Below are 20806 nucleotides of genomic sequence, written 5' to 3'. Positions count from 1 at the left end.
TTAAAATATCAAATTAATATGAAAAACCTCGGACACTGTGCCTTTAAATTATATGTATTTCAATGTTCAACGAAATTAACTTTTAAAATTAAAAATATTTTGAAATAAGAACTGAATGTATGAATGAATGAAATGCATGTATATATTTAAGATTTGGCTTTATTTAATTATTATTGATACCATCTCGTTATCACTACCATCCTAGTTCAAATAAATCTCCAGGACTATTTATTTCTCTGTATATTCAAAGTGAGTGCAGACTAAAGAAAGCTCGTCAAGTACGGCGACTAATCAAAGAGAAACGCCTCGTTCCCAAGTTATTTTTCCTGGTAAATTGGTTGTTTTATATAAATTCAACTGTACGGAAAGTTTTAATATTCACTATATCCAATTTATCACGTATCAGAAAATACAAACTATTTCTATGATCAATATAAAAAAAATCCATATAAAAGGAAATGATATGTAACAAAAAATACAAGAAAAACTTTGTATAAGCAATGATCTTCCGAACTAGAGATCAAAAGGACGCTGTCCACCCGCAAACTTCGAAAGACAAAGTTAGGAATTTCAGTTCGAGATAAATTGTGTTTTCTCGGGGAGTTTTTCTTTTTGATGCTACATTTTGGAAAATTTATTTACGAGATCAATATATCAGTTTTCTGTCGTTTACTTCTCTTATCTAAAATGGCTATTATACATGGCTGGATTATTAATGTCTCAAAATATTCTCATTAGGTGAAGCTCGTTAAATTCTGAATGTTGTATCGCCTTCGGTAAACAAAACATGACTTTGTGTATAATACTTTAATACTTCTAAGTCTTTTAGAAGGCTTAGGCCATTCAATATCGTATTCTTTTCATTCGACCAGCTAATATTTTTGGTGTTTACTGACGATATTCATCAAACTTCCGATCTTTAATTAAACTTCGAAATGCTTTTTAAATTCAGACAGATAAGCCGAAGATTTCTATTCTCTGGGGATGTAAGATGATGGAAAGTTTCAAATAAGTCCGGTGATCTTCATCACAGCTTAGTAATAAATCTTATTCAAGTTTTTTACTATGATTTCTTTGATATAACTAACGAAATTATAATTAATTTTGTCAACGTATCTTTAGCGAAAACTTTAGAAATAGTAAATTTATTACCATTTTTTTTCAATATAACTTAAATAAAACTCTGTGTTATTTGGGAATTAAAATGTATAGAACGTGAAGTGACTTTATTTCAAATCACTTCTATTTTTTGTGGCTAACATGGCTTATATCAATTCATTTCCATGTACAATTGAAATCGCAATTTCAATATAATACCCAATAATTATAATACATTGAATACAATATTCATTCATAACATTATCATTAATTTTTAAGGATCATTGCACATATTATTATAAGCAGTATATAATGAAGGGTATATAATCTATTCAATGCCATCGTGAACAGCCAGCCGCAAAATTAATTTGGGTCAACATTATTTAACGAATGTAATAGGTGAACGTAAATTGGTACGCTTAAATGACTATTATATAATCGAAAATAATTTTGATTAAAATTTGTCTTTAAATATAATTTTAATTATTTGGTAAATTACAATACAAAATACATAAATAAAAGACAGGCCGTAGACTAATAAAGCATTTTCTGCACTGTATAATGCAATTAATATCTCACACACATACATAATAATAAGTTTAACGAAATTATATGTTACTAATTGAATAATTAACCTTAAATGAAATAAAAAAATACACGGCGAACTGTCTCTGTAATACAAACTTACCAGCACATCATACCAACCTAATATGTATATTACAATCAAACGAAAATACTTTGAGGACGAAGCATGACTTCGACCACATCACCACCACATCAACGACCACATCACCGAACCGCCGCATCCCGTGCCCTTACTCGTCACACTTCCTAATCTCGTAAGCGGAGAAGATGCTTATTTTTAAGAAATTAAATTACCTTTGCTTACAAATACAATTAAATTACAACATACGTATATACATACTTCATACATCATGTGTAGTCATGGAAGCCGTCACTTCAATACTAAATTATTTAAATTCAGATTTATTACAACTAAGTAGTTAAGTAAGAATTCTCTGGCAGTGGTAAAATGTTTAAGCTTGGTGGTCGAAAACTGTATAGTTGTGAACATTTCAAAGTGGTTCAAGCGGAGAACACTTCTCATGGGATCCCAGCTGTTATAGACAAGACTATTGAAAATGTGATAATGTCAACGGCCCCACGCGATTTGTTCTCAGATATAAAATGTCATTTATGTCACGCTGTAACCGTTTGTTCATTGTTCATGCTTTATATCTTTGGTATTTTATATTAACATTTATTATTGATAAATGAATGAATTGTCATATATTCTTAAATAATTTTAACAACAAATTTTTATAAAGTTTTAATAATTTTAGTGTCTTTCTGCAGCTCTATTTATCATCGGTGAATCTTATTTTTATGTTAAAGTGTCACGCCCATGAATTGTAGGCCTTATTTTATTATGATATATGAGGCTTGAAGACCAGAATAGTAAACATTTATCTGCCCGTTCACCATTACAAACTTTCTTATTTATCACGTTAGTCGGAATATTTTATAATACATATAGAGTTATTGGCACCAAGGCCGTGACATTTCTCAAAGCGCTGTGAGCTAACGTGGTATATAGCTAAAACAATTAAGTCACTTCACCAGAACTTTGTCGAAGATATTTGTCTTGAGCACGTTGTAAATGAGAAACTAATCAAACTGATAAGTTACAACACTCAAAACAAGCTAAACAAATTAATTGCTTGTCAGTAATAGAATAGTTTGAGCCATTAAACATTTAAGATCAAAAGTAATCACATCTTCGTCAATAAATCTACAGCAAAATATGGGTTTGCTTACATTATATAACATTAGCGGTATTAAAGTTTTATTATAGTTAACTATTGAAATGTTCATATTGTACATGATGCATAATAACGGCGTTCGTTATCTTAATGTTAAGTTGGTCACTTAGTCTCAAATCTGGACTTGGTAGGACTTTACTGATATTTGTATACTGTTATACAAAAAAAAAACTAAGGGTAAATTACTCCAAAAATAAAATTCCTTAAGAAAAATTGAAAAACGAAGGGGAAAGTAACATAAGCATTTAGTTCTGTATAACCTTGAACGTTATTCTATAAATCCACTAATCTAATTTTCCGATATTTCTAAAAATTATTTGGCAAGTGTAAAGAAGTCTATTACGAATTCCATCAACGTCGATACCAGCGAAGTATTCCGTGGCAGCCGTTGCAGGAATTGAATTTAGATGACTCAATAGTGATGTCTAAGTATTCGAATATACGTGTACAATGTATCAGATTTTATTAATTCTGATTATATTTGTACCAGAAATATAATAATAAAATTTAATGACATAAATCCATTATAAAAGGATAAAATTCTTTTAAAAAGAGGTCATTTTATGTTTTCGAGTAAATACACTAATTAATGAATAGCGATATAGAAAATTAATTTAGAAGTTTAATTTGTTTATTAATTATGAGCTCGTATAGATACTGAAAACATTTTTTTAGACAGATCAGACAAACTTCTAAGGAATTTAAAGTAATTCAAACACTAAATATAATGTAGATTTCACAAAAATAAATGTAAATACTTTTTATTTAATTAAAAAATCACTAAACGTCGCGATCAAACCGCTAAAAACAGTAAGTTTTAAGATTATTTTTAGAGCAGCATTGCATATCCATAAAATAAATATATTTAATATTCTATTTTCATTAAATGTTTTTTGTTTCCTGGTAAAGTATATATATACTTAGTGACTGTAATACACTGAAACTCAGTGGTCACTAAATGCTCGCGGTATAAAGCTTCATAGTAATGTGTAGACCATGTTTCCGCAATGGCCAGACGGCAGATGGTGCAAACCAGCACCCCAAGGGGGCGCTTTATATCACAAACAGAACTTCCCCGTCTAGGAGGCTTGCATAATAAGGACAGGTTTAACTTCAACTAAACTATATAGCACCAGACACTTGTTACAATTAGAAAGATATAAGATTCGACAACCAACAAGGAAAAACGTATTAAGTAATTACTTAAGCCAACATAGAAAGCAGAGTAATATGACGTTTAACTCACGAAATCAATCCTTACCAGTCAAAAACTGTAACTGTCCCTGAATTCAACCAACATCCGGTTTTCGCTAGTACTACATTCGAAACCTAGACTTATTTGTATCAATAAGTCCAAAGTTACCAACATTTGTGTTCTCCTGATCAGGCCAGTCAATTCAAGGAACAAAAAGGAATAACACTATGACTTATTTTTTATTTTTTATACATATGAAATAAAAAATTTGAAAAAGTACTCCTTAGAGTATCGTTATGTAGGATATAGGACAGAAACAAAAAAAAAATAATAAATCGAACAGTGCGCAATTTGTTTGTAACCAGATTAAAATCTAAAAAAAAAAAAAACTATTTGTAACTTATGAACAATAAACATTCAAAGATTTATGCGAATAGTTATTTCACGTGAATTTTTTCCGTATTGATAGTAAGCAATTCTCTGTAATGGGTACTTTTATTTGCAAAAAGTCGCGACGTGTTTAATAGCCTATAGCGCTTTGACACCAACGTTTTTTTATGGAATTTATAATGTAATTTTTATATTTAGTCAAATGTTTTTTTTACTATTTCGTTGCGACGTCACCATAAACTTATTATTCCATTTTACAAATGTCATGTTCGTGTAACGGAAGTAAGGGATACGTGATAAAAAATACAAACCTACGTTTACCTTGCACTTTCGGTTTTGACGAAGCTCAGATGCATACATTAACTATCAAATGTTATGATAGATGAATCAACGACCTCCACTTTTATTTACGCTGGGGTAGAATAAGTTTATCCGAAGGTAGATAAAAAAACTTATCATCCATTTTCAAGCATATCCGTAAATAGGATTTAATATTTGCGCTAACATATGCACATTCTTATATCAGGATATCTTCAGCTCTACCACACAAAAGTATTGCGTAATATATCAAGCTGTCTGTGTGTTGGACATTTTAACAACCAAATCGGAGAAAATATAACACATCAATAGAAACTCTAGGTAAGCATTGTTGCTGTTTTATTAACAACACAAAGGTTTTGATAGGTCTTAGTATGCATATATGTATGCATTAATATTTCAACCATTGAAATTTAAATTTCGAACTCACCTAATTTATACACTGTATACATATAGTATTTTGTATATGTAGTGCTATATATAATAACCTTAATAACCGAAATTAAACGTGTTGATTAAATAAATAGAATAGTTCTGTTTATGTAGATTTATTATTTATTAAAATAACACACATTACTCTTAATATATACCCGATATTATTTGTTATATTTGGAATTTCAATGCAAGTTTGGAACAAATTTTGTAAAATACTTTATTATATGCGTATATCGGTGCGTTTAAAATCAGAATATTGTAATAAATCTAAAAAATAAAGACACAGGGTTAACATGAGGTCAAGAAGATTATTGTGGCTTAAATATTTAACGAATAAGCTGTTCCGTATCTCAACTACGCTTTGAATCCATCGAGACAACTTGTTTAAAAAAATATGATTACGGATGTTTGTAAATAAAGTACTTCATACATCGGGCACACGGCCAAGTTTTGTCGGACAAATTTCAAACAATCTGGAACGAAGTAACTACTTGCTGGCGTTCGACATTGGATTGACAACTTAGTTCAATGAATTTGCTGGCTTTTTTTGATGACAAACTGGAATTTCCGAGACTTTTCTGAGTATTAAGCCCTGTTACGGAAAAGGAAAGCACTTTAGATCTACGAATACTTCCTGTAGGAGATAAACAAATTCGTATTGCTGTAACATTCAAGGGAAACAATTTAAAATTTACTTTTATTCAAGTATCGTAAATAATTTCTATATTAACCGTTATAAAACATGTGCTAAAATTTTAAATAAATTGTTGTTAAGAGTTAAAAAACAAAAAGAAAATTTCAATGAAATTATTATAAATGATCTCAAAAAGATTAATTCCTCTAACAACCACTCCATGAAATTAATTCGCCTGCATTTGACACCACTATGAAATTCAATCAACAAAAACCCAAAATTGGCTCCCAAATGCTTACAAGCTTAAAACGTTAATCTCCAATGCGGTGGTCGGAGTATAGAAATTTATTACATATTTTTGGTTGTGGTCAATTTAAAATCGGAATAATTTTCAACAAAGCAACACTGAATTCCCGAAGGTGTGGATTCAGGGGAACGGTTTGCTTTAGAAAAGCGCAATGTAACCATTAACGCTTTGAAAACTTTGTTTGCTAAATAGCCAAGTTAAATCTACTGTGTTGATAGTGCCGCTACTTACTTTCATTGGAACTGGTTTTAAAATAAATCCACATTTTACTTATATTATATTTAATTGTTGACATTACGAAGTATCATTTAGAAAAATTTCAATAATTAGATATTGAAAGTGGAACATATAATATTTTAATTCATTGAAGATGTTATTTATTTAGTAAAGTATAATAATTTAATTTTTCTTACTATTTTTAATAACGTCTTTGTTTTGGTCAGACTGCAAACCTAGTATACATACATACAAATTAATTCTTATACTATTATAATATTTGAATCATGGATTCATGTTTTTGTAAATATATAACAATATCCAAAGTCTTAAATCCAAAACGTCAAGCATTTAAACTTCCTTTTATCTCAAAATATAAGTCGGTAATTTCATTTTGGAACGGATCACTCAGACAACTCGAATATTAAATATCTCCTTTATAATTAGTGTCTGCTAATTAAAATATCAAACCAAAATTAAAATTGGTTTAATAAATACTCTTGTATTTGATTTCATAGCAATCTTAGAATTGAACGTGTTTCAGATTACCAAGATGCGCAGAAAATTACTACTCTGAGCCGAAACTTCGCTTTGACAGAAGTTTACTTAACTAAATCCTTTTGGTAGACTGCTTGCCAAACTTTGTAACATTTATAATTTGACGAAGGATCATGGTTATTACAACATTAATTATACTATTATATTCTGTTAAAATAAATTATTCATTATTAGTTTTCAATATAAATTTTGCTATTATTTATTGTGCCTGTTTACAACAATGCCATTATGTATATACATATATATATATTTCTCTCGTTATATCTCTTTCTTATCTTTAACACTCTATATTTACACAGAGATAACAGAAATATTGAATTGAGCATAGAGAAAAGTGAAACAGCTTTATTTCTCCAAATGTTACAAATATTAAAATTGAAAATATTCCGAACATTGCGATGTATGAAATTGTTTTAAATTCCATTTCACTTCAAAATAAAGTCGAAAAGTAAATGTACAGTCATTGAAGATAGAGCACTAGACTACACTGATGGAGGTTTGATCGATAATCTGGGTGGATTTTTGTGAACTTTGGACTACGTTTAATATTAATAGCACGCAAAGAAAAGCATCTCACTCATAAAATATCTTTGAATTTTTACATAACGCAAAGCTATTTTGTATTAAAAATATATCTTATAAATTAAATGTGGACAGTTAAATGAAACTAATATTATTTGGATATTCTACGTGCTTTATTTTTGTTAAAAACTACATACTTCCGACGTTTCGGTTGCTGAAAATATCCGAATAATATTAGTTTCATTTAAATGAATAAAACTCGCGAAAGACTTAGATCTCATTAATGTGGACATATTCTCACGGATTTTAATTAAATAACAATGATTAACTTTAATAACGGGAGATGCCCAATAGAAAAGTAGTAAAATGACATTCCTTATTTATCTTTTAATGGTTTTAAAATAAAAGAAGGGTTTTACTTTTAAATTACAGTTGTAATTTTTGTCCTATGTAGTATATTTCCGAATGATATAACCTGTTCTGAAATGCGACAGCAAAAAAATATTTCTATGTTATAGAAAATCATCTTGAATAGTTTTTCCTATTGAATGACTTCATTAAATTGTAGTATTGAAAACTTTCTACACAATTTATTTTACAATATATTTTGTTAAAAAAATATAAATTCCGAGGGAATTGAAAGGATTTCTATATTTTGTTTCCAAACAGTGACAATCTCGTCTTACCCCATTTATCAATGATATTTTATATATTAGAAAACCGAACGTTAAAGCTTGTTTTATAGATTATCTTCGCTTTTGCACCCCATAGATTTTAATAACTAATGTGTTGTAGTCTTAGGATTATGGGAAAAAATAATAAGGCTGTAATTAAAAATAAGAACTATGATCGCTAGTTTTCATTTGCCTTCCGTGAGAAAGTGACACTATAATAGCTGAGGCGGTTTCCATAAGGCTCGCAATAATTTAGAGAATTTTTAAATTAACAAAACGATGAGCATAGTAAGCTTCCTATTCGAAATAATTAAATTTATTTTTAGTTCACACAAATGAAAAGAAAGTCTTAAAGCTTTCAGGGCAGCTAGTTTCGATATCTGCAGACAGAACCTGCTCTACTTTTGTATATAAGAATTAAGATAAAATATAATGTGTCATGTAAAAATTATAGAGTGATAAATTGATGTTACTGAAACTAATTAGACATTTTTCTTGACACATTAAACCATACCTTAATATAATAAATGACTGTTGCCATTTAGGAATAAAAATAAGGAGCTAAATAGTTTCACAGAAAAAATTCTTACCTTAGACTTTTAACGAGATCGCCCGAAGCCTATTCTTTTATAACCTTGGTATAACATTTTGTTAGGAAATGGCATTTTTTAGATTCAAAGACCAAGTTATTCAGGTATAATATTTTAGGTTAGCTAAAGTGTGTTTTGTTCGAGGGGAGGCCTTGGTTACAAGCGAATGATTGATGTTTTTACTGTGGCTAGACTTTGAATTACAAATACTGTATTTATAGGGTTTTATAAAAATTCTTGGAATTCATATTTTTATTTGTTATTGATGATTTCTCAATCCTCGATATAAGTTTTAACTAATCTTTTTCATCTATTATACAACACAGGCTGTTTAAATTGTGTTTTGTGTTTTTCAATAAAGTGATAGTTAAAAAAAGATTATAAATACAAAGTTTTTGTCTGTCTATTGTATAATTTATTCAATACTCTTCAACATGTCAACTCAGTTCGCAATTCACGTACAATTTTGGACACTTACTTAAACAGTAAAACAAATATTTTTTCATCTTGGTGGTGTAAGCATAAAAACCGGCGTCGTGTTGACACTTAGAATTTGTTGAGCAAACGACCTACAGAAACAGCCAATCACAGTGACAATAATTTTTCTTTGTGTGTACAATTTAGGAATATATTTAGCTTCCAAAAAAAATGTTGCTGTCTCTAAATATAAATGTATATTCCCTATTCTCTTTACCCATTGAATTTACAAATACAAAACAATTATCAAAACTAACAAAATTGTATGTTCTACTTATTCTTGATAATGAAACTTAAAGATTTTTTTTACAATTCTATCAACTAAATGAAAGTTAAATCTTAGCATTTTAATCCAATTTATAAATTATTTTTATCATTATTTTAAGTATCATGTACATTACTATTTTGCATTGCTTTTAGGATTTTTTTTTATTATAGTTCTAAATTTTAAAAAATAGGAATTTCAGAACCAAAAATAAAAAATATTTTTAGTAGTGTTCAAAATAAAAATTCACGACATTATAGCTAAAGTACATAATGACGGTAATTAAGTAATGTTGCACCTGACCCAGATCAGACGCTCGCTGGTTAAGGTTAAATAAAACCGGTTTTAGTAGTGGCGTAGCGAATACCCATGCTTCGAGTTCAGCTTCAAGGTTTCATTAAAAATACACTTAGAATAGTAAGTCAAATTGATTTTACAATGAGTCCTCCCAGCCCCTTAACCCTTTAACAAACTTTATTAAGGAACGGATAGGACCAAGATTTCAACTTCTCATAATGGAGTGTTAATTAGTTTTAAAATTTATGCCTTCTGTAACATTTAATAGTTTGTTATCTGAAATCCTAAGAGTTCACCTCAAAGCAGATACAGAATAATTTGCTTTATGTAACAAGCATGTTAACTTGTTATTATAAAATGAATAAATTAAAATTTAACCTCCAATAGTATTAATTTTATTTTTAGAATTCATTCACTTTAAAGTATGAACAATGTGTAGGTACTATTTACTATAACATAACATAATTGTCTTAAAAATTACCTCTTATGTATATATGTATATCTAGCACTTTATTCCATATTTTTATTTTATAACCTTCAAGAAACGTTAAGGCTGAATTATAACTATATTAATAGTATATTTATATCAGTTGTAGATTGATGGATGCGGTAAAAGCATACTGCTGTAAGCTTTCTATACACTTCCCAATCCAAACTCGCAATTTTTAAAAATGCCATGTTATGCTGATGGAGTTAGTAATCGTTTAAGAATATACAACTTATTATATAAATTTAAAAAAAATAAATAAATAAGGATTTAGTTTAATCAATGTTTGTGGTAAAAATCATGCTTTTCATAGAATTATATAGCAGGCTATGCTCTGCTAAAATATAAATAAAAACAACAAAAAGTAACACGAAACAAGATATTTACTCACAAATTCTTATTAATCTTCTCAAAAGAAATAACTTTTATTACAACAAAATATCACATCTTTATATGTATTTACAGTGTAATAAAACAATGTCATTTATAATTTTTCATACACAAACAATATTTCAAAGTGACATTTATTTATAGAGCTTATTCTTCATCAATCAGTCATTGTCAGTACAAAGTACAAATAGAGAAAATGTAATTATATTATATCGGCCTTTACACAACAGATACTAAATATAACTTACATCGGCCTTTCAATCAATTGTCTGTAAATTGTAACAGAATAATGTAATGAATCATATTGTCTTATCTCTAAAATGCCTACACTGGATAAAAGGATGTTGTATAGAATAATGTTATATTGGATATTAATTCAATAAGTCACTTTGAAAATCCGAACCGTTCAAATTAAACGATCTCCTTAAAGATAGGTTTGATCGATCGCTAAAAAAGTTTGTTCTAAAATATCTCTTATACAAAACCACTGTCGCAAAAACAAGTATTACAACCATAACGAATAAAATAATGCATTCTAGAGCTATCATAGCCCCAGTATTATTTGTATTAGTCTCGTATCCTTTTGGTGGATTATTATCAATAGTGTCGTTGTGGCTCGAATCACCGCATTTTATTCCGTGTACATTATCCTCGTGATAAATCTTTTTGATTGATGTCACTTCAACTGGTTTAAAAGTTCTGTTGACCATTCTTATATTTCGTACGATTTCCTTACATAAAATTGGATTACCTCCCAAACTGACGGAACGGATGTTTGGAGTGACGTGTGTCAATTTCTCAATATCAAATTCTTTTATATGATTAAAATCTATTAATATTTTCTTGAGTTCCAAGCATTCATGGAGAACGTCAACGTCCATTTCAGTCAGTTCGTTCTTCGATATATCCAACACTTCTGTTTTGTGTAAGCCTTTAACGCTCCCAAATCTCAATTTTGCTATATGATTTGAAGACAAGTTCAAAAATTTCAAAATTTTCATATTTTGGAAAGTTCCCGGTGGTAGCTGGGTAATATTATTATTGCTTATGTCCAAAGATTGCAAATAATCTAAATTCTTCAAAAATGTACTATTTATGTATTTAATTTGATTCGAACTAATGTCTAGATTATTGAGTTCTTTATAGTAACTCAAATTTATATAAGCAATATGATTGTATGATAAATTTAGATCGGAGAGTTGAGTTAGTGAATTTGTGAAGTCGTTATTGAATTTTTTAATTATATTATTGGAAATACGTAGTACTTTGAGATTCCGTGCAAAGCGAAGAAAAACGTTATTAACATTTGATATATTATTGTGCGAAAGATCAACATATAACATGTTAGATAAAAGAGCTGAGGGAAGGTGTTGCAAGCGGTTATTGTTTAAATACACTGCCTTTAAATGATCTAAACTATCGTCGATTTGAAGATTTTTTAGACGATTGTGTGAAACATCCAAAGAATACATATTACTTACATTATTAAAACTGTTTGGTCCTATTTCTTCTATAATATTATTAGACAAATTCATTCTCGTTATTACAGGCATGTTTATGAAAGACAAATTTTCTATTTTACTTATATTAAAGCAACTTAAATCTAAAAACCTTAAATATCTGGCTGGAGAGAATATATCAGGACTGATTACTCCAGCTAAGGAGTTTCCAGTCACGTACAAATATTGTAAATTAAGAAGGGGCAAAGAATTTCTTTCAATTGTTACTATCAGATTGTATGAAATATCTAACTTTTTAATATTTGTTTGATTTATAAACGTGTCCGTGTATAAAATAGACAGTAAGTTATTATTTAAATAAACTTCAGACAGATTTACTAGCGAATCCTTAAAAAAATCCATCTGTGATATTTTGTTATGCGACAAATCCAATATGGTCATGTTAGGTAATTGGGAAAAACTAGAATTTTCTACTAAATTAATATTGTTCGAACTTAAATTTAAAAACATTAAAGATTCAGTATCTACAAAAGCCCCTTTCCTGATTACCTCTATTTTTTGATAAGTAACATTCAACGACTTTATTCTTTTCAGTCCGACAAAAGTCGATGCAGTCATTTCACCTGATATATTGTTTTTTTCCAAGTTAATATAATCGATAACATTGTGTTTAAACGAATCATTTTGTATTCCTGTCATATTATTCTGTCCCATATCGAAGTATCTTAACTTTATATTATTGACGAACATTAGATTTTCCAGAACTGAATTAATTTTATTGTTACTTATATCGACAACCTCTAAATTAAAGATCTGATTGAAACAGTTCGATTCAATATTTACTATGGCATTATGAGATAGATTCACGAAAACCAATGATGTTAATCTATTCAACTCATATCCTGAAACCTTAGTTAACTTATTGAATGACAAGTCCAAATTTTCCAGTCCTTTTAAATTAATTAATGTCATGTTCAATGATAAGATTTGATTGTGACTCAAATTTAATGTTGTCATTTTTATTAAATTGTTAAATATATCATCGGACAAAATCTGAATGTTGTTATGATCTAGGCGCAATTCGTTTAATAATGGGTGGCCTTGAAATACTTTCCATGGTAATGATTTGATCTTGTTATAGGACAGATCGATTATTTGAATGAGTGAATCTCTACTTTCATGTACACTGAGAGAATATGCTTCCAATTCCTCTATTGCGTTTCTTGATAAATTAAGTGACTTTAGTGTGGCTAAGTTCTTGAATACCATACTTTTTACGTTCACTATTTTATTTTGAGATAGATTCAGGTGTATTGTTTTAGAATAATATCTAAAAGTGTTATCGGTTATCGTATTCCACGAATTGTCTATGGCTGTTATTTCTCTAACTCGGGCATCGAAATTTGTCGCTCCGAAGAATGCGGCATTAAGAGCAACGGCATTGGATTTTTTAATGATGAATTTCACATACGGCTCGCCTTCACAATTTTGGTTTGGTGCACTCCCGGCATAGATTTCACACACAACTGTATATTGGCAGTTTCTGATTTCATCCGTTATAGAACACTGGTTAGTAGAATCCACTCCATGGTGTTGCCCGATGAAAAAAATTACTGAAAGATTAAACAAATAATTCGTCAATCTTATTCTTTAAACGCTCATTGAAGGTACAAAAAAAAGTAAAATTACTCACATATTATTATATATAAATTCATATTTAGGTTGCTTAGAATTTATTTTTAGAGTATCGAAACCAAACTTAACACTGCTAATAACACAGTTATATGAAATGAAATGACGATAACAAACGTATTATTAAATACGAATGTCCTTTAATAGGGTTCCGTGTCAATTTAATCGTATGTTTATTAATTTATATATAAAAAAAATAATTGTGTAATTCCAATTATTACTTCGGATTTTTTATTCTCTATATAATTAATTTATTGCTTCATATTTGTTGTCAAATCGTTAAGACGTACTTAATTTTATTACAACAATAACACATTTGGTTTTTGCCTCGTTGTATATTTTTATATATGAGACTGTTTTTTTCTTTATTTTAATAACATGTCAAATAAAATTAAAGTAAGTTTAATAATAATAGAAAATAACACATCTCCATTACTCTTTGTTGGCACGCCGGAAACTTTTATCGCTGTGTCCGATAGATAATTGAGCTGGAACAATCGACAAGAAATATGAAGCGATCGAATGCTCTTACTCCGGCTCGTGTGCTGTAATGACGACGTACACAATTTTTGTTCTTTTAAACAGCTCTGTTGGAAACCATTGTCTTTAAAAATATTTTTTGATTTACTCGACGTTTCATATCATGTTAGATTTGGTATATGTTACATGTTCAACATATGATAAAAAATATTTATATAGGGAAACTTCCTCCTTTTCGACATGAACATCTTATGCATGGATCTAATTTTGAATTTTGATGATTGAAATGTTTTAGGAATCCAATGTTTCTCATTTAACTAACGAATCTCCGGTTTTATTAAAGGTTAATCATGACCGCAATGAATAACTATATATTATTTTCAAATATAATTTTAAATTACAATTAAAAAATTTTCCTCAACCCACGCATTTATTTTTCTATTTGTCATACAATAAACAAAAAATTATGACGCATTGTTATCTATATTATATATACACAATAAACAACATTGTATTTTTTTAAAATGTCAATACACACAGTTATTTAGTTATAATTATTTTTCAGTCTTACCTTTAAAAAAAAAAAACAATATAATTAAGCTATTTTTCGTTATATTAAATATCTAAGTCCCTACTTAAGAACAGTCATATTTTATAAACACCAATATTTATTTTTATGTAGAAACATAGCTATAGTTTCTCGTTTATACTATTCTCCTTATTTACCATGATATAATTTCTTTAAATAAGATTCTAAAACAGGCTTTCAATTTTTATTGCTTTTTTTGCAAGTTTTTAAGAGACACATTAAAAATATAGTTTTTTCTTTAAATTTCAACTGAAATAATAAAATTATTTTTATTTGTCAAATCCAACCCAATAATATACCTTAAACTTTAAAGGTTAAGAAATACAAACGCTTTATAATTAACCGTAACTGATATTTAGTGTCAACATTATTTGTCACTATTATGATTGTACACACAATGGCTCTTTAAAGTTTAATTCTAGTAAGTTGTCAAACACAATTAAAAATTAAAACACCTTGGGACAAGGAAGACTTAAATTTAAATACAATTTGAATAGATGTAAGACTAAATGTATGTATGTACCTAATTGCATGAAATATTTAGTCCGTCATAAAAATATTCGATTTATATTGAATTAATTAATAAGAAATTGAAAATTCGAAAGAATAATAAAATTGTGGACAGGAATTTGAATTGCTAATTTAAATCGGATCAGGGATGAAAATTGCTATAGTGGTTAATGGATTTCCGTGTAAAAATATTTCGTGATTGAGAACAAGACGAAATTATGATTGATTATGTAACTTTCTTTTCTATTAATCATTATTGAAAATTATTCCTATTTCTTAAGTAAATTTATTGATACAAATATTTGTTATAATGACAATGCTACAATATAATATGTATAAAACAATAAAAAACAAGCTAGAAAAAAAATTCTACTGGGTACATCTCAATTAAAACTTTTGTTAAAAAGCTTAAAGACATTACGACAAGTCGTAGAATAGTTCACATGACTTAGGAACGAGCATGCTCCCCTTTGTTAACTGGGGCAGTCACGTGAACCATATCCTCAGCAGGCTTTGATGAACATGCGTTCGATTGTCAGTTTGCTTATTCAATCAAATAAAGTATTCAAGTTGACCCTAAAGGCAGATATTTTTTTTATCAGAACGACAGGTATATGTCTCTTCATGTTCATCTTTCAAGGTCGTTCCGTCGAGATTAATTCTCATATTGACCTAACCTGACTTTTATCCTTAATTTCTGTATAAGCTCACGATCTTGGGTAACAAGGACAAATGTTGAAAAGAACTATCTTAAGTTATTCTCTTTCTAACATTTACCCAGAGAGCCACCAAAACGTACCTGATAGAATTTAGACAAAGGTGTTTTTTATCGTTGCTTTCTAAAATGGTTTGCAGTAAGCAAACGGAAATGCTGATGCGTTTTATCAAAATCTTGTCTTAGATCAATGTCAAGGTCATCACAACAGGTTGTCTTGATTTGCTGTGGAATTTGCGGTCCATTCTTGATGTGGTTTAAATTCAAGCTAATTTTTTTCTAACAATTGAAATATTCTATTTATTTTATTCTAAAATATCAAAAAACTAAAGTGACTGCAGATGTTTATGGTGAATGAAATATGTTGGAAAAGAAATTATACAAAAGTTTTTTAATTACTCTGAAATTTGTCTGTCTTTGACAACCTTTTCGTTTACGAATTGGATTTAAGCAAATTAAATTTTCTGTTATTACTATTTATTATATTAGCAATCTTTTATACAATAATCACAAAACCAAGTACCTTGATAAATTCAAAAAAATCGTACCCATTATCTAAGTTTTGTATAGGGTATAACCATTTTTTCATGATTGGTACTCTTTCATATTCTCTTGATTAACTAATTGTAAATTTCCATAATTCTGAAATTAAATATTTCTATATTTTTTATATAAAGACAACTATTAATAAAGACGATTATATCTTACAATGCACTTTTATCTCGTCTTCTTGTAACGACTAACAAAGAATAAACAAAAATGTCAAATAACAATATAGTTTTATTTGTGCAATACTCACAAGAAATATAGTAATCATTATTATAAACGTAAATAATATTTCTACCATTGTTACCTCTGCGAAGATGTTTTATAATGTTCATACAATTACGATACAATGAAGTCTTAATATACTGAAATTTCAAAGAAGACATTTTAAAAGGCACCAACAGTGTGCTGTTTTTACACGAATAATGATATCACAGATTCAGAATATTCCATCTCGTTAGACTAACGAGTTTCATAAAATATAGACATTATAAAAAAAAATTAACAACTAAAAATGACTCCTTTTGTGTTGGAGGTGTTACGAAAAAATTTCTTTGCTTTGAGCATTTTATTTCTGAATATTTAATTGATGTTAATGACCTTTAGTTTAAAATAAAACGGTAGACGTATTTTTCATTGAGTATTTTTTTAATCATTCCTTTTAATGTCTCAAAACCAAAACGATGTTCAATAATAAATGCCTATAGCCCGTCGTGCCAAGTGGGCGGTTATGTACTGATGGATTGCCACTACAATAGTTAATGCGAAACCGAATTTATGTGTGAGATATTTCATGTATTGCACGAGCTGAATATATAGGTTTGTAACGTTCAGTATAAATGATCCTGGCGTGTGCTGAAGGTATCACGAACTATTGAACTGATTTCAAAGGCACTTAGGCTTTTATCTGAAAAAATAAATCAATTAGCTAGCGACAAAGGACTTGATTTATTCAAGAAGAATGTTTAAAACATCTTTTGACAGCCACCTTGTTTTATCTAAAATAAAAATAAAAACTTTTGCTTTATCAAAGACAGCCTTAAAAAAAATGTTTCAATAATATTTGGCCAGTAAATGTTTCTTTTCTAAAATTGTTTCTCAAAGAATATAATAGAAATTTGCTATGGGCTTTAACAGAGCTCTAGCTCGCCGCACAATTCATTTAATATTATTTTTCAAGGTAAACCGAGACTATCAGTGACCTGATGAAAAAATATGTAAAGGTTCTATAGAAATAACTCAACAAAACTTTTGTGGTAAATTGAAAATAATAAGTTTTTTATATATCGTCTGACTTATATTGACTGAAACAAAAAAGATAATTAGATGAAAATTGGGAGTTTAAACATCATAGCAAGCTCAAGCAAGCTCAAGACACGTCCTATCAAAAGCGCGCAAGACTTAAATGTTAATCAGAGCTTTATATTGCTACAATTAATCGAATGTGTCTTGCATGCTTGAAATTACTCATTTATTTATTTCACAAGTTTCTTTATTTGTATTTATAGGTTACACGGTAAAGCTTAAAACTGAGCAGATTGTCGGTCTGAGCGTAATTGGCCTTAGATGTTTTGTTACCTTGAGAACTTCAAGAAATTGAAATACCTTTATTAAAAAAAATAGTATTATGGTAGGAAAGGAGAATTAATCTTGAGACACGAAATGTAAAGTAATGAAATCAGCCATACATAGTTTACTTATTTATGAGACGGAGTAGTACTAGACTAGAATTAGTGTGCATATAAGTTTAAATCCATTGAACATAAGTAAGGTTCACGACCTTGTGACGTGATTTCTAGTATATTAAAGACGTAAGAGGCTAACGCTGTAAATATAAATAAGAAAAACTACATTTTCTTTGAGAAAACGGTTCATTTGTTCCCAATTTCTAAGCTAATTGACAGCAAACCGCCTTTGTTATTGCGTTTTAGTGACTATCTCCTATTTTAATCTGTTTTATTAATTGATATATTATTGTATATTAAAGTATTAGTAATTTATTATACATTACGTATTTTTGAGGAGGTAGTACCTAGCTGTACTCAATATACTACAGCCTGAACAAGGGCTGGTTTGGCCAAGGAACTACCATCCTCTCACAGAAGATCTGCGTGAAGTCATTTTTAATAGCTGCCTTTCGTCCGTTAAGATAGCCGGTTCCCCTTTTCCTTTTTCCACCCTTTCCTCTCCCTCTCCCACAATCAATGTCGGCAAAGGATCCAGAACATTATTTATATTGCAGATGTCCATGAGCAGCGGTGACTACCTTCCATCAAATAGGCCGTCTGCTCGTTTATATATATATATAATAGTGGTACAACTGAATGTATAGTTACAAATATTTTTGACTCGTTCGTGCTGTTATATGTATGATCGCTTATTCATTTTGATTATTGTATTGAACAAATCCAATGGATTCTTAGCGATTTCCTGTGATTATTAGTTAAAGGTTTAAGAAAAATATAAAAAAAAATATCATTGGTGAAAAAGTAAAGCAAAAAAAGAAAGTAACTGGTGGTCTAGGGTGTTGCCATTTCAATCCATATATTCATAAACGAAGTAATAATCGAAACGATAATTCGACATAGTAAAAAAAAGTACTATTTTAGGAATAGAAAATATAAATTACAATATGCTATTGGAATTCATTCCTAAAATACTTTTTGCTTCGCTTTTCAATTTATTTTTATTTCCAACGATATCGACTTTTTATCGGATAGCTTAATATGTTGACACGTACTGTGTGCGAATTTTAACATGACTATTCGGATTTAACAGATCAATTTTTGTTATTTACACAGTATGTTTTTTAAAAATAGAACACTATTTAAATTTCAAACAAAATCTAAACCGTGTTAAAAAATGTATCGCCTAAAACCATTTTAACGAGAACGGGCGAAAGTATTTTAAAATTCACTGTTGCCGACCTCATTGTCAGTGCTGTTTAATATTTTGACCTGCCAATTGGCTTTAAATATTTTCAAGAATCTTTTTATTATTGCAAGGGTTATTTTTAGCTTGTGTTCATGTCAATCACAAGGAGTTTTTTTTTTTTGTTAGGCACTCATCCGTTTCAACATGAAGTTATTTGAGTTTCATTGCTAATTAATTATATATTTACCTTCTTCTTATCACTGATAAGTTTGGATTTCGAAACTACACGGATTGAATTTTGGCATAAAGGAAAGCCTTTCTCTTTATTCATTTCAAACAACAGTCATATTTTCAAATAAAATTAAATAAATCGACTAAGCCAACTATATGTACCTACATCCATATTTTCTTATTCTTAACATCGTGGATGGAGTACTACCGTGTCTCTTTAGCAAGGTATAGTATAGTTTAGTTTAATATAATAATGATGTATTTGCTTTAAAAATTTTACCACGATTTGTTTAGCAGCTGAACAGCGTGATTGAATCACAAACATCCATCCATCAAAAGTTTGCATTGATTATGATGTAAGAAGTGTGATTGATGAATTTTTAGTTTTGACTTTTATGACTAAGATATTTTTTATATCAAATACGATCTAAAATAAGAAAACGTAATATATTTTCATTAAAACAACATCCCATTTTAACAATTGAAGCTCTATTGAGCAAAAAAGGGGTATAATTTAATGAAAAAAAAAGATCAGAAATACAGAGCAGCAGATAGAAGAAAGAACGTAAAGAAAAATACTATAACCTAATAAATCTGAACAATTATTAGTGTCATATCTTATAATAATAATGAAGTAAAATAAAACTTAAAGAAAAATGCGTATTGAAAATCATTATTAAGCTAAACACGAGGAATAGAGAAGTTTGAAAACTTATTAGATTCTGAATATTTATTTTGTGAGTAATATTAGTTCACTCATAAAAAGATACATTTGTATATAACAAATTCATTGTCATTTTAAATGACATCGATACTAGCTTGTAGAATAATGTATTGTTTTCTGGAATAATACGTTTATTTTATGATGCTTGTAGCTATAAAGTAAAAATAACTGATACCTTAAAAACATGAAGTTATTTTACTTTCTACTAATATTAATTTAGATCAGAAGACTAGGTCCTGATAAGAATTTGATGAACTGAGAAACCAAAATAAGTATAAACAATAACAACATCGTAGGCAAAAAATGTAT

General features: G+C 28.8%; 2 protein-coding genes across 2 annotated transcripts in view; one reads left to right on the top strand and one right to left on the bottom strand.

Moving 5' to 3' along the window:
• LOC116772125 (hemicentin-2-like) overlaps positions 1-20806 on the top strand; it is a 140825-nt gene that overhangs the window by 65517 nt on the left and 54502 nt on the right. The gene's annotated exons all lie outside the window — the stretch shown is intronic.
• LOC116772097 (toll-like receptor 3) lies at positions 10687-13915 on the bottom strand. Its single transcript, XM_032664138.2, has 2 exons — positions 13830-13915; positions 10687-13749 (listed from the first exon to the last, which is right to left on the bottom strand). The coding sequence occupies exons 1-2, from the start codon at positions 13849-13851 to the stop codon at positions 11048-11050; spliced, it is 2724 nt and encodes a 907-aa protein (XP_032520029.2). The 5' UTR covers positions 13852-13915; the 3' UTR covers positions 10687-11047.

This window comes from Danaus plexippus (genome assembly GCF_018135715.1).
Source record: "Danaus plexippus chromosome 16 unlocalized genomic scaffold, MEX_DaPlex mxdp_31, whole genome shotgun sequence".
Classification (NCBI taxonomy): domain Eukaryota; kingdom Metazoa; phylum Arthropoda; class Insecta; order Lepidoptera; family Nymphalidae; genus Danaus; species Danaus plexippus.
The sequence above is the reverse complement of the archived record's forward strand: the minus strand, read 5'-3'. Positions and strand labels throughout refer to the sequence as shown.